Here is a 23,022-nt window from a genome sequence, read left to right as displayed (position 1 = left end):
GTGGATAAGTTAGCTAATGGGCGAGTCGTATATAAACTCGGTGCTTCTTTCAAGTAGGCTTTTGCTGTACCAGAGAGGCCAAAGATCAATGTCTGGATTGTTATTAGTACATTTAAACCCTCCAACTCCACTGCTCCACATTAATCACCTTGTGGGTTGGGCTTTCTCCTCTAGAACAGGGAGATAAATAGATATATATGTTTATGTTCCTGTGTGATCACATGTCCAGTCATCTCACTGTAATGTCTCAAAAGCTAAATGAAAGCCAGATGTTGCGAGAGGCAGAATTATGGTTTAAGTCGTCACAAGGGCTTAGGACACAATGCATCTGGACGGGATGGCCTGTGAGAGCGCCACCTGTCCTCTACACTCTGCTACACTGATGTTAAGATAAAGTGCCGTGGGAAGAAAAAGTCAATTCATCATTCTTTCCTAAAAGCTCTCAGTGGAGCGCGCCCTCTCTTTTCTCCGACAGCAGATGTAGATGTAGTGAACACTCTCAACGTCCCTGTGGACCGCCAGCATATTTATTCTACAAGATATTCACCTGAAGACGCTCTGTTGAGAGGGTAATGGCTATTTAAGTGGGGTTATGTGTGCGTGTCTCACCTCGAGGGTCTGCATCAACGTGGGCTTGATGGCATCTTTCATTAACACCGCCAATGCTCCGCTCACACCCTGACAGGCAGGAAGAAAGAAATATGAAGGTGGGGGGGAGACAATAACAAGTAATAAGGATTAAGACAAATATTTAACCTCACCGACGCTTTATATTTATGTACAGAAGAGTTTAATGGTTATCCACTACAGATGATAAATGGCATGGCACTACAGTCCATTTGTAGGTCTCTGTGCTTGCTTCCCAAAATATGCCTCGTCAGCAATCTCAACACACTACACACAGTCGCACAGCATATTCTCACTGGGGCTGGCTCTAAAAGGTGTGGTGATGTTTTTCCATCGAGTCTAATCAGAAGACTAATGTAACTCTATAGGGGATCCTCCTCCACGGCTCTGAAACAACACAGGCCGCCGTCTTCTGTGGGAAACCAGAACCAGCTGACCCCACACGAGGACCCGGTGAGAGGTGCGAAAACTCTGCTCAACGTCTTAATAGCAGGTTACACCTATATTAGATGTGTTGTTATGAAGAGGGGAAGTGGTACTTTAAGTGAATCTGGGACAACTGGGAATTTGTAAATGTTTAAACTGCAAGTTTGACAGAAAATGATGATGGCGATGAATTATGTTTAACGCGTTTCTCCAAAAACACCCACAAGGGCCCCAACGCCGCAGGTTCCCCTACCAAAAATGTAGGACACACCTAACCGTCACACTTCTCTCTGCAAGGCCATGACAGATAAAGTCTCTTCATTTCAATTCAGAGATGTAGTGATGAAACGCCAACTGTGAGATTGTCAGCTTTCATGAAAAAGACCACACAGTAACACACACCAGGTCCTCTGCGGTGACGGGCTGTCCGGAGCGACTGGTGCCCACCACCATGCGCGCCAGTCTGCTTCTCATGTCCTCCAGGCTGTCTGCCAGAGCCAGGATGGCCATGATCTCGCTGGCCACGGCAATGTCGAACCCAGTCTGCAGAGTGAGAGAAAGAAAGATCATACACAATGTGAACGACAAGGGCAACAAACTGCAGCAGTTCACCGGCCTGAAGAACATTCAGATGCATTTACCAACCATGAAACAGACGAGCAGAAATTCTGCAGTTTCATGTTTATTGTGTGAAATCATGTTTACAATTTATATTAAAGTGTTGACTGCTTAGTAAAGATATAACTGACTGCCTCACGTCCACAGTGACTGTTAGAACAGAGATTATGAAGACACGATAGTCACCAGCTCTATCACATGGGCAAGAGAATACAAGTCATATGATTATGGCCTAGTTTTGGAGTAATGAATTTGGGAAAGGAAATGACTATTAACATGTTTAACTATTTTTTTGTTGGGACTTTCTGTATTGATTTATGTCAAACTAAAACAAACAAATAATGGAATGAGGGATTTCCACTGGGAAGAGTCTGGGAAACCAAAGCAGTGTCCATTCCACGTCAAAAGAAAAATAACTTAAACCACATCAATCCACCAAGGAACACATTTCTACTCCCACTGATAATGCCCTGAGGGGCTATAGTGTATCCAGCGCTGGAGGAAGGTGGAGGACAGGGGAATGAAAAAGGAAACAGAATGGATGAACTGATGGTGGTAAATGTAAACATATGCTGAACTAGCTCAGAGGCGGTTCCAGGTGTGTGTGTGTGTGTGTGTGTGTGTGTGTGTGTGTGTGTGTGTGTGTGTGTGTGTGTGTGTGTGTGTGTGTGTGGATGGGTGGGTCACTTTTCTCCTTCTTCAAACATTTGCTTTCACTTAAGCCTGCTTGCTTCCCATTGAGGTGAAGTGTTTATTTACAGGATTTCATTTAGCTGTCATTACTACAGGCATATGGGTGGAATACATCTGGCCTTTATCATGAACAGAGGGGGGGGGGGGGGGGGGGGAAATGGAGGGGACTGTGTGTGTGTGTGTGTGTGTGTGTGTGTGTGTCTATTAGAAAGTTTGTATAAACTCAGTTTTATTGTACGAGTATCTTAAAGGAATAGTTCAGATGTTTTGAGGTGGGGCTGTATGAGGTACTTATCAATAGTCAGTGCTTTACATACAGTAGATGACGGGTAGACCAGCAACCCCAGTATTCTGGAGTCTGGTGACTATGGTGAGAACAGAGATGGCTAACAATACTTCAGTTCCCTGTCACAAATGGCTGTCTCATGGCAAAGTAAACATATTATAAATATACTCTACACTTTAACTGATCCTCTCCAAGCTGGGGGCGTGCCGACCGTCATCTACTGTATGTATTACACAGACTGTGGTTAAAGTACCTCATACAACCCCAATCCAAAACATCTGAACTATCCCTTTAATAACAACATTACACCCAGGTTAATGACAGCCACCAGCAAAGCCTCTGCAATGGAAAAACTGCTGTTTTGTCATACTGTGTGGGTGAATGATAAAATATTTGCGATGAACTGGAACGCAACATATAGATCAGTTCTGGTCACATTTGTCATATTCTGGATATCGCAAAAATACACAAAACAAAGCCGGTGGGTGAAGAATATTTCAAAAGGACGTCAACTATTCAGAGGAAAGAAGATTGTGAAGGCACGAGTGCTGCATACCTCTCTTATCTGTCCCTTTTCAGTCCTCGCTTGTCCGACTGTGATCTTCCTCAAGAAACGGTCATTTGTGTCAACAACTGGAAAACCAAGACAAAAAGAAAAAGTTTCATTTCCTGCAACATTTCTCATAAAATCCACGACTTTGAGCAGGAAAACTGGCTTAACATCAATGACAGAACAAACTTTATTTAAAGTGGATGCCTCAGACACACACAAAAGATTTATATTTTTACAGCCTGAACCAGCCAGACTGTAAAAATCCATTTCCCAACGTTGTTAAATAGACACAAATGCATATCCACCGGCTTGCACACACAGACACGCACACATATAAACCCAATAATTGACAAGAAGAGAGATTCTCATCAGTTATTGCGAGTAGGTGATGACACACTGAAAGTGCTTACGCTACGAGGGATTTGCAACTCAAAGTTCCTTCACTCAGCCTACTCTCTGATAATGTGGCTAGAAATCTGTGGCTTTACAATGAGCCAAGAAACCACATTAGTCAAACATTATCCTCATGTTGGTTTGATGTATTGAGAGGGAAAAACATGGTTTGTTTCACGAACACATAGACACACCCGCATAACATTAGGTTGTTAATCTCCAGGGTCCGTCTTTTAAGAGTGCCCTCTGGAGCCACTGGAGTAAATACCACATCAGTCATTGCTGCACCCAGCTGGTTGTCCTCACCGACAACTTCAAACCAAAACACAGCTACCACAGGTAGCTGTTCCCACTCCTTCCATACCCACAGCTGATGACTTGAGAGCTTTCACATTAGATGTGTTGAATCCATGTGAACACAGAGGGCCATAAAGACTTGCTATATCAAAAAAATCGATTGTAATTCAAGATTGCGTGTGATATTCTTGAGCGCTTATGGACCATGAGAAATTAAATGTGCATGATTTATACTGGGTGTTGATTAGCAAGCATAAAATATAACGTGTGACAGAAAATATTGCCAGGTTTTTAGTCTTTTAGCTGCAATATATTCCTACCACAAAAGAGGAGAAAGTATGGATTTGAGTCAACTCTCGTGAAAAACTTGACATTACAGGCGCTATGTCACCGCTGCATCACATCGACATTTAAGTGGAGCGAAGATTAAACATCTAACATTATGGCCATACCTACACAGTTCTCCAACCATGTGTTATAAAACTAAACCTTTCATTAAACTAAAGTAAAAAACGATCTAAAACTAAACTAAAATGAGATTGAAAAATCAAGACTAAAATAAAAACTAAACTACTGTACCCTTGCTTTGTGGTTGGGATGGCCAATGCCATATATCATCACCATATTATTATAAATACATCTCGTTGGTTGGTATGTTGATAATATTGTCAGACTGATAGGATGACAGCCCTCTGCATCGAGAAGAAAACACAAATCCTCCTGAATATTCCACAGACTAACTCCTTCTTTAGTCCTCTTTTACTCCTTCAGAGGGATTTCCTACGCTTCTGTTAGGTACCTCTCTGCCAGGTGATCTTCGAGGGGTCAAGGTCAAGACGAACAAAGGCGCCGACTTCCTGCGGTGTGAGCGATGCAGGATCTACTTTATTGATCCCTAGACGCTGGAATCAAAGAAACAAAGAAGATTAGTGGATCATCTGTGAGTGAGATGTGATGCTTAGGTGAACATTTTGGCTTTAGTCCCAGCTGTGCCACTACTGCTAGATACAGTAGTTTATTTGATATTTTAGGATCGTGTAGTAGTGGGACTTTCCCTTGTATGTCCACATCAGCTGGACACAGTATCATTCCAGCATGTATAAACAAAACCAGAATAAATGACTACGAGGCGATCAACTCAGTGTCGGGTTCAAAAGGTTCACCGGGAGTGCTCTGTTTAAAAAGACACACACGACTCTGATCTCGCACTCTGTCCATTAAGACCAATGAATATTTTATAGTCTCATCCAACGGGACAGACAAACATTCAGTTGGCTTATGTTCAAAATTCATCTCCATAACATGTGCCATGTGTATTTTATCTATTAAGACTTGATATTAGGCTTTCTTTATCAATACCACAAAAAAACAGCATTACTTGTGGACATAGATACATATTTGGAGATGAGGACAAGGTGGAGGGAAAGAGTTGAATTTTTAAGGTAGGCTCACTGAGGTCCCCTATTGGATGAAAGTGTCTTTTCTTTTTTTAAATCAGAGCTCAACACAACGGTGCTTCTGGCGAGGAATGATTGTTGAACGTTTTAGACTTACACGTAGCCTGGAGATTTGGATGGGTGAAAATCTTCTGACTCCGTTCACTGAAGGAACCAGTCTATTGAACAGGCCCTTCAAGGAAGAAGAAGAAAGAAAATGTAATCACATTATGAGTGTTTATGCATATAAAGTACATTTAAATTGCACCTCAGAGGATTCAAATGTTTTCTTGAATAGAATGCATCACTCCAAATACACACTATGGTTGTGACTGCTAAATGTAATTGGGACATAAAAAGCATGCTCTTACATAGATTAGATAATCGTCTCTGTGACACATGTTTAAGGCTTCCCTGTGAATATTCAATGACTTCACAAGATAGCAGTATGTACACATAATATATTAACATCATTCACAATTTCCTCTTTTAAAATCACAAAGAATAAACACATCTAAATAGCATATTTGTCATTATACTTGCATCCAGGTCAAAACAACAGTTTTTACATTTTTTGCTTGTGTAAGAATAAGTTATTACTGAGTGACGGGATTCACACGGTCACCTTGTCTGACTGCATCGCCTCGTGAAGCATCCTGGCATCGATGGCTGCTGCCACCAGGTTGTTGGCTGCTGTGATGGCATGAATGTCACCAGTCAGATGGAGGTTGAACTGACAAGAGGAAGAACAGACAGAGAAAATGTGAAAGAGAGTTGAAACCAAGAAAATCAAAGTACTATTCTTGTAATGTAACGGTAGACATTGTGGGTTCGGATGGCGTCAAGTGGAATTAAAACCTCTAACAACGGGGGTTCAAATGTAGTATCATGTGTGGCTTCAAACAGAGTAATCTTCATGGTTTTGACTTGATGTTTAAAAATATTACGACATACGAGCCCTTCAATTTAAATGAAAAAACATATTGTAAAGACGTGAGAGTAAAGGGCGGTAGAAGGAAAAAGCTAAAAAAAGCTGATGTTTTTGTATGAGAAAAGAAGAATGTGTCTGCAGCTTATTAAAAACCAGTCTGCTTCCCTCCCTCCCTCCCTTTACGGACAGTGATTTAGTCATAGGCAATATTATGCCACAGCTCCAGGGGTTGTGTGCGTGTGTGAAAACTCGTGTGAGTCTCTGCATATCTTAGGTCTTTGAAGCCTGCATTAGTCCTGCTAGGGAGCAAGGAGAGTGCCTGTGTGTCTTACCTCCTCCATGGGGATGACCTGGGCATATCCCCCTCCTGCAGCTCCCCCTAGGCACAAAGAAGAGGTAGCACAGTCAGAGGCAGACCAACAGGACAGGGACACACAAAAGGAGGAATGCTGAGCGGTGTACTCTGAGTGAACTACTCCACCACGCCTGCACAAAATGTAGCAGGGTATGAAATGCTAGACACGCTGACAAAGATAGCTTATCACACAGTTACTTGAGACATTCCTAACTGCTGGCTTGGGCGCCTGTCTCTGGCCGTGTCCAAATTCCACTCGGTGTATTCAATGCGCAGAACAAAATTTAATTAAAAGTTGCAGAACAAAGTAACATTTTCTAAAATGAAAATACAACTCCTTACAGAGTGGGACTGAGGTTGGCATCAGCTTTCTTACTAAAGTTCTAGAGAAAACTGAGTTTTGGAAGGATTGACACTACTGTACTGGAGCACAGGATATATTATGTGCAACTAGCATAAGGACTTAAGTATTCATTACTGACCTTTAACCCCAAAGGTGGGTCCCTGGGAAGGCTGACGGAGACAGGCAAAGGAGTTGAGCTTAAGGTGGGCAGTGAGGGCCTGGACTAGGCCAATTGTCACCGTGCTTTTACCTTCGCCCAGTGGAGTCGGAGTTATACTAGACAAAGAACACACAGAACATTTTTGAATTTTACATAAACACCATAAAGGTTTCAGGGATTGAGTGATGGCTTGCCCAATCAGGCTTACTTCTTTTATATCATAAATCTAAGGACTAGGGGGGCACCGAAGGCAGATATGGTTAAGGAAAAGGATTTAGTTTTATCAGTAAGTCACACGTACCCAGCAACTAGTACATATTTCCCATCGGGCTGTTTGTGGAGGCGGTCCAACAGGGAGAGTCGGACCTTAGCTTTGCTCCTGCCATAGGCTTCAAGCTCCTCTGGCAGCAAACCAATCTCCGCAGCCAGCTGGTCCACTGGCTTGGGCGTCTGAGCTCTGGAAATCGCTATGTCACTAACAAATACAGAAAGCATGACAAATCATTCACATGCATTTGATTTTAAAGCGTCAAATGGACTTTGTCTCTGAGGTGAAACTTAAAGAACAATATGGCATGAGAAAAGGATGTAGATACATTTGTAATAGGCTCACGGATAGCGGTCTATACCTTGGTACGGGGGTCAGGGGCTGCAGTTTGAGGCTGCGCAGATGCCAGGGTTGGTACTGCTGCTCCTGGAGCCACCGACCGCAACTACGCACCACATTCTAGTAGACAAAGAGGAGAGACAACGAGGTAGGTCGGCAACGAAGAAAAGATAGTAAGCACATGGAGCGAGAATGGAGACAGAACCAAAGAGGCGCACCTGTGTCCTGTAAGCGGCTGTGAGGTATCCTAACCCAGACTTTGAGGACATCTCAATGGCATGTTCATCTAAAACAAAACAAAAAGTGTATGACAAATGCACATGTTGAGTAAAAACATGCTGACCAAAAAGTTACGCAAGAGTGGGACGGAGAAAGAAAACAGATGCTGTGTCCCATCATACGGCAGAAGGAGAAGGGTTACACTTGACATGACAAATCTGCAAATTTATTAATTTTACAATGCAGAAAAAAGCCAAATACACTTTTATTTTAACTGCAAACTACACTAGTATGTATATGGGAACTTTGATGCACAGTGATTGCTTTTTTCTTTTTATTTAAAGATTCATTTTCTGGCCCTTTTTTGCCTTTAATCAACAGACAGAACAAATGGACTGTAAACGGGCCACAGGTCAGATCCATACAGGGTGATTTTGATGACTATCACAATATATTACACACTACCTGTCTCCAGGTTGGGCTCACAGCGGATGACAGCAGCCCCTGGTCTAACCCAGGTGGGGGGGAAATCGATATTCTCAGCTCCTAATAGGACCACAGCATCAGCCTGCATCACCTTGGGAATAAGGAAGAGAGAATAAATTACATATGAAGAATTTCAAAAAGAGAAAAGTGTTTAAAAAAAGAAATTTAAAAAAAGAGACAATAGATAAAGCATTTGGCAATGCAATGACATTATGACATTGCATGTGGTAAAGCAGAGACTGCCTCCTTGTGGTTGGCCACTATAACGGCACATACTGTAGCAACTGAATACTGTCAATAGACATTTAAGGAGATGGATCACAAGAAGGCTTTCCATTTATAAAGCCATGGCTTCAGCGGTACATATTTTCAAACAAATGATACTCAAAACAAAAGTAAAGGAACACACTCAAAACAAAGTAAAGTCAAGCTGACCACAAACAGGAACCAAACTACACACTTTTAACAGCCACCTTTCAAGTCTCCTGGGAGTAAGTTATTAACACTTACATTTATACAAAAAATCATTTTTGAGTACAATGTGTTGAGTCACACGTATACACAAACACACCTGACTCTGCAGGCTCTTGGAGCTCCAACGATTCTTGAGAGCCACCAGTCCACTTCTTTCTATCAGGCACTGCAGGGCCACCCCAAAGGGTCCTTCTCCTCCGACCAGCAACACAGTTTTCCCCTCCAAAGGAGCATCTGCAGAGATATTTCAACGCAACATTAAGACATAACCGTTTTCATTAATTAAGTGCCTCATGTGCATTAGCAACCAAACTGTCGACATAGTCAATATTTCAGGAATAGTCAAGCGTATTAAAATGCAGACCATCTGGACATGGATGGAAATGACTTTGCACAATGCACAGCAATTAAAAGTAGCTGTTTGTGTATTCTTAATTGTTAATGTAAATGCAGCTTATGCCATTTTTTATTTCTACTAGCTGTTTGCGTTTTTAGCTTATATTTACATATTTATACAATTCATCCTTCGAAAATATAATTTGAATACATTCTGAAATACATTTTTTGTGAATATTCATCTGTAATTGGATTGTGTTTTTCATGTCTGTGAAGCAAACAAAGAAAATCATAATTGGAAAAGAAGGCGTTTAACAGCTTTGTGCAACACTGCCGTTATAATTACAGATACGGTATGCTGATATTTTGAAATGTAGAACAAAAAACGTCCGCACACTGTCTTCTTCACACCGTTTCAGTAGATAGACCATCAAGTTAAAGTAACCCGATGATGAATATCTCTGAATGCAGGTGAAGACGACAGTGTGCAGGAGTTTTTGGATCTATATTGTCGACCATAAGTATTCTCCTACGCGCTTGTTGACCTACTGGTGTGCAACAGTTTGCTCTTTTTATATTTAGAAATGCACCACACCATATAATACTGAAACTGGACCACAAATTCTTCACTTGTGCCACATGTTGGCAACTATTTGCATCAGGGACACTCCGAATAACTGTGACCCTATGTACACCTGAACTCTGACCCCTACCCTTTGAAGCTCAGGGTGTGTCTTAAATTGGTCCCAAACTTAGTAGTTAGTCTGGGGAGTCAGCATTTTTTCTTGTGGGTCCTATAATGACAAAATATTTTGGGTGCACTGCAGTTTCAGATCCCCACATAATTCCCAAAATGTATTCTAAAAACAGGGAGACTCACTAACTGAATGTTCTTCCTGATGTTGTGACATATTTTAGTTTACGGCACATTAGGCTTCACATAATAATGAGGTCGTAGAAATGCGAACGTTAAATTACCGTCGGATTTATGAAATGTGCACAGTGTCCAATGTTGATCTTACCGCATTGAGTACGTTAGTGAATCAGAATCAGTCTAAATTGACAGGCGCTTGTCCACGATTTGCAATCAGCATACTGCCAAGCCCCCATTTCTCTATATAAGGAAATATTTTGATGTAAATGTGAGCACCATTACAGCTACATATATCAAAGTGTATACCATGTTTCTCCAGCAGATCCAGGACAGCGCTGGCTCTGGGTGGCACAAAGCCTTTACTTAGGTCTCCTCGCACCAGGCGGCCCATATTCAAATCAGATATCCTATAACAAGAAAAAAATGGACACAAACGTATAAAGGAAATACAGAATTATTACCCCCGGAAGCAATTAACTCTTACTGGGCAGTGTGAGCACTGCATTAAGGCTATTTTGTAAAGTGCAATGAGCGTGTTACGGTCATTCAGAAGATTTCTAAATTGGATGCACATGAGGCACACATCATTCCTGAGTTAACGGTAAAGCTCAACACTGCTGAGTAACATCTCAAAGTATAGTTCTATTATTGAAGAGAGATTTAGGATTACAGGTCAAAAACATTTTTATCAAACACTAAAAATAAACAGAGTAGCTTGCTGCAGTAAAGCAAAAGGGCCGTACAGCTCAAATGTATTTGTTATTTTTACACAATTTGCTCTCAGTTCAACCAGCGCTGTTCAATTTGTGCTGATTATGAAGGGTGCCTTGCACATTTTCCTCATTCACTTATGTGCTGAAGTCACAAGCTGCATTTAGACAGTCTTGATTCTGAGCAGCCCCTTTCTAATATACTGTACCATATGAGTAAATACATTTATCTCTGTTGGGACAGAGAAACACGCACAGCTGATACCTGGCAGACTGCTGCATAAAAAGGTCTACTGCTGACACATTAAACAACATGTCAGGTCATTTCTAAGGGACTACGAATGCAATATAAAAACAACCAATGGAAAATCAACAAAGTATGCTCTTCACTATTATTATCTCTCTGTGTGAGAACAGAAAACTCAGCCGTCTTATATGCTATGATCCTAGTTAGCTAGTGCTGTTTACCCATCTACATCCTTCTCAGGTTTCAGCGTGTTCAACACTCGACTGGTGAGGAACGCAGGGGAGAGGTGAAGGTGGACTCCGTGCACCCTGGCGTCTTCATTGAGCTTCAACACCTCTTCTATGATCTACACGCAGTCACACAAAGACAGAACACACACACAAAAAGAAAGTATTTAGAAGCCATTGGTGCAATAGTGACATTTTGCCTACAGAAAATTCTGCACTTCACATCTAAAATGTAAAGTATCTTTGATCTTTTGAGAATAAAGAACAAGTAAAAGAGTGACACAACAAGTGCACCATCAAATTGAACTTGTCTGTGCTACTGACAGTGCATAAAAATTGTTTATATGATGATTTACAGTCAAGAAAAGCTTGAATAATACAAAAACTCACGAGAGGCACTGACTACCTTGATGTTTACTACAACCACCATGCTGCACTGACAAACAGCAAGGGAATGGCAAATCATGCACTGACTTGCTAAATAATGAGGGGGCGGGGAGAGTTTTTCTTGTTTTATGCGCGGAGGGAAAGTAACCAAATATGTGTGTCAGCTTCACTTACGTCATCTTCACTGCACTCCTTTGCCAGACAAATCTGTGTGATGTTTAAGCCAACCTGTGGACAAACAAAAAGAGGGTTAACTGCTTGAATTATTGTGTGGATTTGTGAAAAAAAAGACAAAATGGTTTAAATTCACATATAGAAACAGCAAGATGGTAACTTACCCTTCCTGCAATTTTCTTACTGATCTCCAAAAAGCTGTCATCTTCACCTGCCTTTGAGATACAATTAGCATAATGAGAAAACACACACACACACACACACACACACACACACACACACACACACACACACACACACACACACACACACACACACACACACACACACACACACACACACACACACACACACACACACACACACACACACACACACACACACTTCATAACACAAGCATCTTCAATGGCTTCAGTAAAAACAGATAAACCTTGGGTTAAAGGTAAATTCAGACAAAATAATTACAACTATGCCATGGTAAGTTTGACAATATTTTAGGCAACCTTCCACAACATTGTAACTTGCACATGACATCACGCAGTCTTTCATTCTACAATAGGAAACACAAATCCTACATAGTTATTTGTTTTTTGCTGACAATACCTGTATAATGGCTAACAAAGGTTGGACTGTTGAATTTCTTCTCTGCAGAGCTGCTATTGCCTCCTTGGTGCTCTGAACCACCTTGCTATGAGAGAAAACAAACTGGTTAGTCATCTATTTAGGTTTTTGATTCACGTGAAACACATACCTTAAGCCAAAGACACCCATGGTAAGGCTTTGGAAAAGGTAACACCAACAGAGAAGGAGACAACATTTAGAATAGTTTATTCTGTGTTTGTGAGCTAACTGGGGAGGAAGGGTGAAAAACTTAACTGTGAATTATGCCTCAAATTCTCTCCCCTGCTCAATTCAAATAAAACAACAACCGGAGAGATAATTGGAAAGAGAGTGATTTGGCTACATTTGTTGCAGTTAAAAAATATCACATTCCAACTAGAACACTAGAAAATTGATTTTTTTTTAAATAGAATAAAATAAAATGTTCCACCCATTGACCAAGAGTGTTAAATTGCGCGTGTAATAATGTGTGGGAGGGGCTAATATGTAAATGTCTCCAGTTAACACACTGACCTCGTTTCTTTTCCAAAGTGTAAACATTGTCTCGATCAAATTCACCTCCAGCCATCTCCGATCAATCATTCAATGTGCTTCACATTTAGATTATGGTATATAGTAACGTTATATATAAATAGAAATATAGTTTAAACATTAACAAACCGTTCACACTATGCAAACACACAGTGATGGTGATGCTACATGTCCAATAACGTTACAGTAAAACTCTACAGCACGACCCATTCATTCATACGTGTTTTTTTAGCTTTATTCGCTGTGAATTCAGACACATTGTATCATTGTGTGTTTTGGCAACAACAGAGAAAAGTTACATCAGCTGGCTGGAGTCCATCTGATGATGTCGGGGACACGTGCGGAACTGACTGCTAGCTCGAGACAGGAAATAGTTACCGATGATAACTTTATCAAGATGCTACTCGATAGTTTAGTTATTTCCGGTTAAAAACACACAAAGAAAACAGTAATTTAGCAGCGTAATGTTTGGTCACATGCAACATGCTTACCTCAAAGAACTGTCGCATTCAAATCCATCATCCTTTCGGGACTGTTTCCCAAAATTGACGGCTAGTTTTGGGTTAGTACCGTCGCTGCTTGTAGCGCTGGCTGCCCGGAGAATCAACCGGCTGTTGGCTGGACCCACCGATGGGCATCTCCGCGAGAAGCCGCTGACCCTGCTTCCTGGACGGGCTGGATGTATCCGAAGGCTGCCACAAGCACTACGAATCATAGACAACTTCATGGCCGTTTCCTTTTAAACTGTGGTGTCTAACCTTTTCTTTGTTGGCCTTGAAGTTGGTTAGCAAAGGATTCAACCTCCGGTGGGGAACACAAATACAGTTGAAGTGGCAACAGGGTCCTGATGGAGGTACGCTGTCTTCAGGGGCAGTCGGAAATTTGAACAACCCTTGTAATGTGATGCTGCCTGTTTACAAGCTGACTTTGGGGCGCGGAAATGCCACGTTCTCCGCGTGTAAACCAGGTGCAGCAACATTTTGATCATGTAATGATTTCATTATATATTAGCCTATATAATCTGATGCATGTTTGCCTTTCCTGTCACTTCTAAAGTTCGGCTGTTGTTAAAAGACCGAAAGAATTAAAACATGTTGCCACATGTCCTGTGTTTTGTTATCCACCATGGAAAAGTGTATTCGAATTTCAGAGGTACACATGAAAGCAGCAGCCTCAGAAAAAGGGACGTTCACGTGCTATATCTACACAAAGAGGCGAGGTCAGTTTAGGCCACATGGGTTCAAAAACTATGTCCTGTAAATCTAGGGCCACGTGAAAACGTTGATACTCTATAGGCCTATAGGGTACATAGCCTATTATAGTGACATAATAGACAACTTCCTGCTGCAATCCAAGTCGCCTATATTAACCATAATTTGAAACGGTGCCACCCTGCATGGCCCCTGATCCAAAACCACTATATTTAAATGATGGCATACACTACCTTCGGCTAATATTAAAGCAAACGTCAGTTATTTTCAAATTTGCCTCAGTGGAACAATATTAAACAAAGTGTGACATATTTGGCAAACAGTACAGTGCGGTAGGTCTGTCTGTGGCTAACTCTCTCTCTCTCTCTCTCTCTCTCTCTCTCCTCTCTCATGAACGCGCACGCACGCACACACACACACACAGAATTAAGAGCAAGTGGGAGTAATTTGGGTGTGGCTGGGAAAACCTTAACTCCAATCCACCTCAATACGCGGGCTGCGTTATTTGACGCATTGGTATCGCTCTCATCCAAAGTCAGAAAGAAATCCTTTCATGGCGGCTGTTGTTCAAGGGACAACGTTGCTGATTGACAAGTGTCGCGTTTGAGATTCCCGTCAAAACCACTTGTCCTGGGCTTCCCTTTACATTTTATTAAAAATACCGCTTTATTAGAATAAAGAGGCCTGCGAGTTCAAATTGGCACAAATTGGTTTATACACTGCAGCTGCTCACACACACCTCGTCCTATCCAATTGACGCTCCTGAGATGCAGCGTCACTCCAAAGGACAAACCGACCGGGTTTCATTCCTGAAGTCACGGCAGCACAGTCGCATGGCGTGGCGCAATCCACCACCCTAACAAAACCACAGCTGAATACCAGTTTGGGCTCCAAAGATAGCTGCAATTACGCATAGGGCCCTTTGTTCCTGCTCACAGTCCGGAGCAGTCAACTGTAGCATGGTGCTGTGGCTCTACGGTCGCCTTACAATAAAGGACAACGTTTGATATCTGTGGACATCAGAGCACAACAGGTAAGGAGCTTTCCTTTGGGCTTGTAGGGAAGGTGTACCCACACCATGCCTGCATTAATTGTGATAATGTTTTAACTGTGAGACTGAGCAGTTGGATATCATCTGAATAATTAATATAAAATTAGTGTTTTTCAGGAGTATTCAGTCCTGTAACAATAATGACTTCCAACCTGATCACCAGGAGCACTTGAGTCAATGTTTCTGAAATTTTAATGTTTTATTCATTAGATTTTAACTTGTTCAAAACTTATTTTGTTCAGACATAAATACTATTATTCCCAGCTCAAATAGGAAAAGACTACAACAATATCAGGTAGGAGTTCCTGAAGTTTGGGAACTTTTGGTCGAGTAGCCTTTTGAAAAGCCTTCTAATGTCATCACCAGCCTCATAATTTCAGATAGGAAATGCTTATTTTATAGTATTACTCAAACTGGAGATCCAATATTTTCCTGTATCTGCTGACTCTTGTGCTCCAGTTCGATTAAAAAGTCAAAATGCCTGTCGAGATAAAGACGTCAGACAGATCACAAGGTAAAACAACTCGTCTGGTGAGGAGCAACACGTTTGATTATTCTTTGTAGAACCTGTTAGGCCAGTGCTGGGTGGAGGACATCTGAGGAAGGAAACAGGTATGCCGGCTTAAATGAGGCACTGGGTGTGTTTTTAAACTTGCAAATGTTTTCTGTTTGGATCTTGAATGTCATTTGTGTCCCTTTTTGCTTAATCGAGCCATATACGATGAAAAAAAGGTTAAATTCATGAGCTCTGAATTTAAAGATTTGTTGTTTGCTCTTTCAGGTCAGCCATCTTTTAATGAGTCACCTTTACCAATGTGTGTTCGAAGAGGACAGATAACCGGACAGAGAAAATCTTCTTGACATCTGTAGCCTTCGCTTATTCTCCAGCCCAACCATGAGGGACAGACTGAGCAACCTGCAGGAAATGTCCAACGACCATGTGGAGTATCCGGACTCCGCGGACTCCACTCTCTCCGACACCTTAAGCAACGTGGACCTGGAGGAGGAGCTGTCCCATGAGGCAGTGGTGTTCGACAACAGCCCTGCTCTGGAGGGGATCTTTTCCCAGTCACAGGATATCCACAGAGAGATCCAGCTCATCCGCCTGGAGATTAAAAGGCTTCGTGAGCAGAACTCTCGCATGGTCCAGGGCGTCACCACCATGAGCATTATCAAAAGGGACTCCAACGCTATTGGTGCTGATATAAAGGCTCGGGCTGAGGATGTGCTGGCACGCCTGCGGGATATGGACGGCACAGCCCGCAAGCTCGAAGAAGAACACGGCTCAAATTCTGCCATCACGCGCATTGCCAGAACCCAGTATGCTTGCCTCAGCAACGGTTTCCGCGATGCCATGTTTGAGTATAATGAGGCCGAGATGAGTCATCGGGAGAACTGTAAAGCCCAGATCCAGAGGCAAATGGAGGTAGTGGGACGTGAGGTGACAGGAGAGGAGGTGGAGGAGATGATTGAGAAAGGTCAGTGGAACATCTTTAATGACAACATTATGGCTGAAGGTAAAACCGCTCGCTCAGCTCTGAGCCAGGTTGAGAAACGTCACCAAGAGTTGGTGGACCTGGAGACCCGCATCAATGGCATCCATGAGATCTTCCTGGACGTCGCCCTGCTGGTGGAGGAGCAGGGCCCCATGCTGACCACCATCCAAACCAACGTTCAGAAAACCGACGAGTGCATACAGGAGTCCCTCGTCAAAATCGCCAGGGCCAAACGTCATGACAAGAACAACCCCTTTAAAAAGATGTTTTGCAGCTGTTTCCCATGTGTCGACTGATGACTGTACGGCACCGAGATGGTAGAGGGACAGACAAATATGCAATGTGCTGTCCAGACAAAGATCAGGGGGGGAATCTAAAGGACAATAAGCATTTTCTGTATCATTAGAATAACTTCTTAATGTTACAAAGTCTTTGTCAAAATGGCCTGTAGAGGTATTGCGTAATATCTTTCCAGGAAGTGAAATAAAGGTTGTCATACAAAGGTTAAAACTATGTGTCTAGATTGAGAGACAAGGGTAAAGTATTTTAAAATTGTATAAAAGTGATCCATTGATAACTGGTGTCGCAAATCAGAATTCATCCCCCATGAGGTGTCATGTGAATGGTATCTGAAAATATTTTTTAAGTTTTTGTAGCCTGATTTTTTTTTTATAAAATTGGAGATAAATTCATAGAGAAGATGCAGGTTTGCGCTGGGCAAGCTGTCTGACCCGGTGGTTTCAGATGCAGTAAACTAAAACCTCATGAATCCTATTATATACAAGTTCATTCAGACAGTTGTTACCTAAGATTATTTTCTAGTGTCTGATGAAGTCATTCATGTCACTACATGTAAAAGCACAATAAAAATAAATAAATGGATGTCCTAGAGATACGGCTCAAAGAAATTCTACAGTTTAGTGGTTCTTGATTAGATACATATTTTCCGCAACACTATACAAACATTTAAATTATACAATTGTTTTGGTTGAAAGTAACCAGCCATTCACATTCTGAAAATCCCCCACCATTTCCTAATGTTTACCGTCTCATATGAGGACACCAGAGGCGGATGTGTTGTACCCTAATCTGTTACTTTTCACTGCTATTTTATGACTATATTACCTTTCATTTATGGTGTCATGTATATTACATAAACGGTTATATTAAAATCAAGGTGAGTGTGGCTTTATTCTTGTTTTAAACATGAAATGAACATATGAAGACCTGTTGAAATGTAAAGATTAAGGTTGTATTTGGTATACATAAACACATTTCCTTAATTCAAGTTGTCAATCACAGGGGGCAGTGCTAAAAATGTTGCGTTGCAACAGCTCAATCACGCGTGTGACATATTTAATACCTGTAATCCCTGGCATGTTTCAGGTTCACCTCAGACATGCATCTCCTTACACAGATGTCATCACTTACCAAACAGAGCAGCTCGTGTTGCATTAGTCCAGTGTAGTGCTGTCAAATAGTTAAAGGGAAAGTTCACCCCAAAATCAAAAATACATGTTTTTCATAATACAAGTAGTGCTGTATGTTGTTCTGGCGTGTGTTGTTTTGGAGATACTGTCAGTAGAGATGTCTTCCTTCTCTCCAATATAATGGGACTACATGGCACTCAGCTTGTGGTGCTCAAAACGCCAAAAATAAAAACTTAACTAATGTCTCTTTCCAGAAATCAGGATCCGGCCACTCATTATAATCCACATACCTTGTTGTGAGCAGTTTCATTAAGGAGCTTTTTTTTAAAGTCTAATTCCTCAAATTTCTTCAGAAACTTCCTTGTGAACATTTGTCCTGGATGCATCATTTGACAGGAATATTTTCTTACTTAATCAACCCTGAAGTGACGAGAAAATGAACCAAAAACAACGCGTCTTTTTTTTTTTTTCTTTAAAGGAAGTATGGTGTGTGTTGCAGTGGGAAGGCCCTCGTCTGTCACCTGGGAAGGGGCGGCAGTCACACACACGCTGAACACGAAGCAGACAGACAACTTCCTTCATCAGCATAAATAAGATTTTCCAAGCGCCTTGGACCAAATAAATCAGCCTGAAACACTGAAGAGATTTACTTGCTTTCTGATTTTGTGGGAGCCGGTCACTGTGGGAGGTAAGGCACTTTAAAAGTGAATTTTATTTATTTAATGTTCTTAGGTAAAATGTGGAGCAGAGGCACCTGGAGACAAGTGGATAATTGGATCTAATCAGCGCAGAAAGAAAGGGCTGATTCAATGACTATCAAGAAGATGAATTGTTTTATCATATATTGTGACCGCTTTTGAAATATTGATTTTGTACTAATGTGGTATGAGGAAATGGCTTTTCTGTGTTCCGACTTAAACTGTATGAAATAATCAATCTCAGAGATTTATGCAAGTACCAGCATTTTGAACATTTTGTGCAGCGTGTGATTGACTAAATTAATGTACTGAAGAAATACTTAAACATATATAGCGCGACAGTATCTTTGGCCTTAACCCTACTTTTAAAGTAAATGTCTGTTTTTCAATAAGATAACGTCTTCCTTGTTCCTGGTTTGAAAAAAAAAAATTCTTTGAGCTTTGACTGTCATTGTTGTTGTTAACCACAGAAAGAACCTACATCAGATAAACTGACCAGTTATTGTTGCTGTAGTTGTATAACTCTGACATGTTGGCTTTGGATGGGTGGTGTAGTTTCCCTGTATGAGCTATGACTCTGTACATGCTGTCATCAAGGTACTCAATGTTTTAAAAAGGGGAACATTGTATGCCATCAATTTGAGGAGGATTATACCATAATGAGGGTGCCTACAGCCCAACATGTAGAACGCATGCGATACTAATTTTGCATTATGAATTTGATCTATTTGCACAATAATCAACATCTTGTTTTGCTCTGGTCTCTCAGGCAAAAATGCGGGACATGCTGGAGAGGCTGCAGACCATTAGTGAGGAGCAGGAGGACGACGAGCCAGAGTTTTATTGCTCAGAGTATGATGTAGACAAGGGGACTCTGTCTCAACAGGCAGTGATGTTTGAGAACACCTCCACCATTGACAACATCCTGAGGGAGGCCTACTCCATACGCAAGGAGATCTCCTTGCTCCACTTAGAGGTGGAGCGTCTGAAGATAAATAACGAACGCTTTGGCACCTCTGTGCGGCGTCTCACCCTACTCAAACGGGACTCCGACTCGATTGCCAAGGGGATCCAGCATCACGGCGGGGCTCTGTACGTCCGCCTTCAGGCCCTGGGGAAGGAGAGCAGCCAGCTAGAGGAAAAAGACGGTCCCAACTCTGCTGTTGGTCGCATTGCCCGATCTCAGTATGACACACTGTCCCGTTACTTCCAAGCTGCCATGAGTGACTACAATGTGGCAGAGGAGATGCAGAGGAACACGTGCAGGCGGAGGATCCAGAGGCAGGCCTCCATAATAGGGACTGAAATCACAGATGACCAGCTGGACGTGATGGTGGACAAAGGTGGTGAGGGATGGGCAGAGCTGTCCCAGAGCCTGCAGACCCAAGGTGTACGCTCGTCCCGCTGGGCGATGTGCGAGATCAAAGGCAGACACAAGGAGCTGGTGGAGCTGGAGGTCCGCCTGAAGGAGGTCCATGAACTGTTCCTGGACATGGCCGTGTTGGTGGAGGAGCAGGGATCCATGGTTAACAACATCGAGGCGAATGTGTGTGGCACACAGGAATATACTGAGAAAATCAATGTTAACGTCAAGAGGGCCCTGCAGTACAAGAGGAGGAATCCTTTTCAACAATGTTGTCCCTGCCTACCCTGTTGGAGAAACAGCCAACTAATTTAGTGCTAGTTTTAAATGTATGCAATTTTATGGATGATTGAAAAATTAAATAAACATTTACCTGTGTAAAAAGTTATTATAACCTGAAGAGATGTTAGACAATGTGTTTAATTCATGATAAACTGAGGCTTCACGAGGACAAAATGCAAGAGAAACGGTTTTGCTGTTAAAGAGCAGCACACTGTATTTCCCTAATTGTGGTGTGAGGCTAACAATTGTTCATGGTTTGGAGTTACCAGCTGTCTAAAATGTAATCTACACTTAAATAACTTATTGTTATTTGTGTCAAAGTATTATTTGTTAACAAGTACATATTGTGTTAAAATCAAAAGAAACTTAAGTTTTTGGCCCTCTAATGTGGCTTACTTCCTTAAAAATTTAGGTGACGCTTTCTCAATCTTGTGCGACTGTGACAAAGTTAGATGGTGATCTCAGATGCAACTATATGTACGGTCTGTGGGCTTTAACTGGTAGGCCTCTAGTGCCACTTTTGGGTAAGTGGGGGGGGGGGGGGGGGTCATCCTAATGGTTGACACCATCTGATGTAGGAGGTGGATGCAGTCTGTACTTAAAGGAAGATGGAGTCCACAAGCAGTCTATCAGATGAGATATCCATAGTGCAGATTAGTGGCACAGCTTTACTGACTGATGGGAATGATGGTCTGGAAGCTCACAGCAGTGGTCTTTGTATAGTGCAGCTGATAAAGCTACCAAATGCACATGCTACTCCCAAACTGTATCTGAATCATGTAAAGTAATCTGAAAGACACACAAATAAAAACGGTTAAGAACTTAAGAGTTTCAAGTACATCTGTTATTGAGGGAAAAATGAATTATATAAAAGTGTTATTCAGATTTTACATTTTTGATGCTACCTATATTTCTCCTTTGTTTACAGGTGTACCGATTGACTGGAAAACATCCTAACTTAGCCTACTAGTTCACATACATTCTTGCTTCACTGGTTGTGATATTCATGATATTGGAAACCACAAACAATATCTAACTTAACGAGCTAACGTTATAGGGACATTTCATGAACCAAACATCCTAAAGTTAGCCTAACTAGCTGAGGTTAGCTTGCGTTATATCTTCAAAATTGCAGAGATAAGACAAAAATTCACGCCTCTCTAAAATGAGCTGTGTGGCGCTTTAGTGCACATCCTGGTTGTTGCCCAAATTATGCTAGGCTCCCTAGCTGCTCTTGAATGCTTGTAGCTTGCTAGTTGTCAACGAGCGTGACATTAGCAAGTTCGCTCCAGTTTTCCACCTTACACGTTAGCTGCTAGCTGCGCTAGCTCTACCCAAGACGAGACATTGTCGATGTTGGATTATTGTTGTAACAATGGTTGCATTGCCAGCTCCGTAGGCATTTTAAAACAAAATACAAGCAAAATACAAGCCTGTTGAAATATATTTAAGGGGTCCGTACGCGGTGTATACACCAGGATGGCCGAGTGGTTAAGGCGTTGGACTTAAGATCCAATGGACATATGTCCGCGTGGGTTCGAACCCCACTCCTGGTATATGTTTTTGGTGATGTCTCTTACAGCAGATTGACATTCTCAATATATGGAGAGTGTCCGATACCGCACCCTAAGCGGCTTAATAAAACAATACACACCTAGAACAGTTAAGGAGGCGGGTGTAACCTTATGCCTGTATGGAATTCATGGAATGTCTAGTCAGAGACAATTGCAGTTAAGACATGAAATAGTAAGGATGTTACTATGCTTAAATAGTGGTAACGTGACAAAAGTGAAAACATTAATGAAAAGACTGCTCCTCTGTTGTGATATTGTAATTATTCATTCTCTACTGTGATCAACGAAGGCGCTTTAACTGCCCTTTAACACTTTCCCGTTTTTCTTACTAGTCTACTTTCATTTAAGCTATTGCAAATCGTTTCGTCTCTACTGTGATTAGTCAAGATTGGCAGGAAAGTAGTACTGATGGTACAATAATCACAAGCAAAACAATACAAGCCCACCTCCTGCTGGTTTGTACAGGTAAATTATCCATACGTTAGGCATATTTGGTAAATATGTCTGTGTGATGATACCAAATTAATTTTAACTAAGTTGAACGTGTTCATACGTTTATGAATATCTGTCGTTTCATGCTGTATTTGTTTAGTAAAGTCCTCCAGGTGAATGTGGCCTTTAGGAGTAGTTGCACCTCTGGGGCAGAAGAGGGCACTCTAACCCTGTCTTGTAGTCTCTGGGCCGGAGTCCAAACGTTGGCTCATTTGAAGGCCTACACACACTCTAACCCCTATAATTTTACAGCAAGGGCGATGCCTTGGGCTCATGGAAACCCAGTCATCTGCATCTGCCACAGGAAAAGCTCCACAAATAGAAATAGCTGTAACTCTTTTAAAATCGTGTTCAAAAGTTTGTTGCACTGTAGTCACATCCAAGAGGTGTGGATGGAAAATAAGCCTTTTGAAA

At 41.7% G+C, this 23,022-nt stretch overlaps 3 protein-coding genes and 1 non-coding gene across 4 annotated transcripts in view; 3 read left to right on the top strand and 1 right to left on the bottom strand.

Moving 5' to 3' along the window:
- mthfd1l (methylenetetrahydrofolate dehydrogenase (NADP+ dependent) 1 like) overlaps nucleotides 1–13,898 on the bottom strand; it is a 32,213-nt gene extending 18,315 nt beyond the window's left edge. The window contains exons 1-19 of the mRNA XM_076084277.1: nucleotides 13,503–13,898; nucleotides 12,463–12,547; nucleotides 12,024–12,074; nucleotides 11,860–11,913; nucleotides 11,293–11,417; nucleotides 10,421–10,521; nucleotides 9,002–9,138; nucleotides 8,410–8,521; nucleotides 7,944–8,011; nucleotides 7,748–7,845; nucleotides 7,420–7,593; nucleotides 7,098–7,234; nucleotides 6,593–6,639; nucleotides 5,955–6,062; nucleotides 5,448–5,522; nucleotides 4,693–4,795; nucleotides 3,207–3,283; nucleotides 1,456–1,596; nucleotides 610–678 (exon numbers count right to left, since the gene is read on the bottom strand). Coding sequence (XP_075940392.1) covers nucleotides 610–678; nucleotides 1,456–1,596; nucleotides 3,207–3,283; nucleotides 4,693–4,795; nucleotides 5,448–5,522; nucleotides 5,955–6,062; nucleotides 6,593–6,639; nucleotides 7,098–7,234; nucleotides 7,420–7,593; nucleotides 7,748–7,845; nucleotides 7,944–8,011; nucleotides 8,410–8,521; nucleotides 9,002–9,138; nucleotides 10,421–10,521; nucleotides 11,293–11,417; nucleotides 11,860–11,913; nucleotides 12,024–12,074; nucleotides 12,463–12,547; nucleotides 13,503–13,738 — 1,998 coding nt within the window. The 5' untranslated portion in view covers nucleotides 13,739–13,898. The remainder of the gene's footprint in view (nucleotides 1–609; nucleotides 679–1,455; nucleotides 1,597–3,206; nucleotides 3,284–4,692; nucleotides 4,796–5,447; nucleotides 5,523–5,954; nucleotides 6,063–6,592; nucleotides 6,640–7,097; nucleotides 7,235–7,419; nucleotides 7,594–7,747; nucleotides 7,846–7,943; nucleotides 8,012–8,409; nucleotides 8,522–9,001; nucleotides 9,139–10,420; nucleotides 10,522–11,292; nucleotides 11,418–11,859; nucleotides 11,914–12,023; nucleotides 12,075–12,462; nucleotides 12,548–13,502) is intronic.
- Nucleotides 13,899–15,395: 1,497 nt separating this feature from the next.
- Nucleotides 15,396–17,928, top strand: LOC142942068 (syntaxin-11-like). Its single transcript, XM_076084239.1, has 2 exons — nucleotides 15,396–15,885; nucleotides 16,055–17,928. Exon 2 carries the CDS (start codon nucleotides 16,169–16,171, stop codon nucleotides 17,063–17,065), a length of 897 nt encoding a protein of 298 aa, XP_075940354.1. The 5' UTR covers nucleotides 15,396–15,885; nucleotides 16,055–16,168; the 3' UTR covers nucleotides 17,066–17,928.
- Nucleotides 17,929–19,672: 1,744 nt separating this feature from the next.
- LOC142942475 (syntaxin-11-like) lies at nucleotides 19,673–20,575 on the top strand. The gene has a single exon (XM_076084814.1). The coding sequence runs from the start codon at nucleotides 19,673–19,675 to the stop codon at nucleotides 20,573–20,575; it is 903 nt and encodes a 300-aa protein (XP_075940929.1).
- Nucleotides 20,576–22,015: 1,440 nt separating this feature from the next.
- Nucleotides 22,016–22,098, top strand: trnal-uaa (transfer RNA leucine (anticodon UAA)). The gene has a single exon. It is a non-coding gene; the product is annotated as a tRNA-Leu (tRNA).
- Nucleotides 22,099–23,022: the final 924 nt, after the last annotated feature.

Source organism: Anarhichas minor, unplaced genomic scaffold (genome assembly GCF_050575085.1).
Source record: "Anarhichas minor isolate MPS153535 unplaced genomic scaffold, ASM5057508v1 ptg000136l, whole genome shotgun sequence".
Taxonomy (NCBI): domain Eukaryota; kingdom Metazoa; phylum Chordata; class Actinopteri; order Perciformes; family Anarhichadidae; genus Anarhichas; species Anarhichas minor.
The sequence above is the reverse complement of the archived record's forward strand: the minus strand, read 5'-3'. Positions and strand labels throughout refer to the sequence as shown.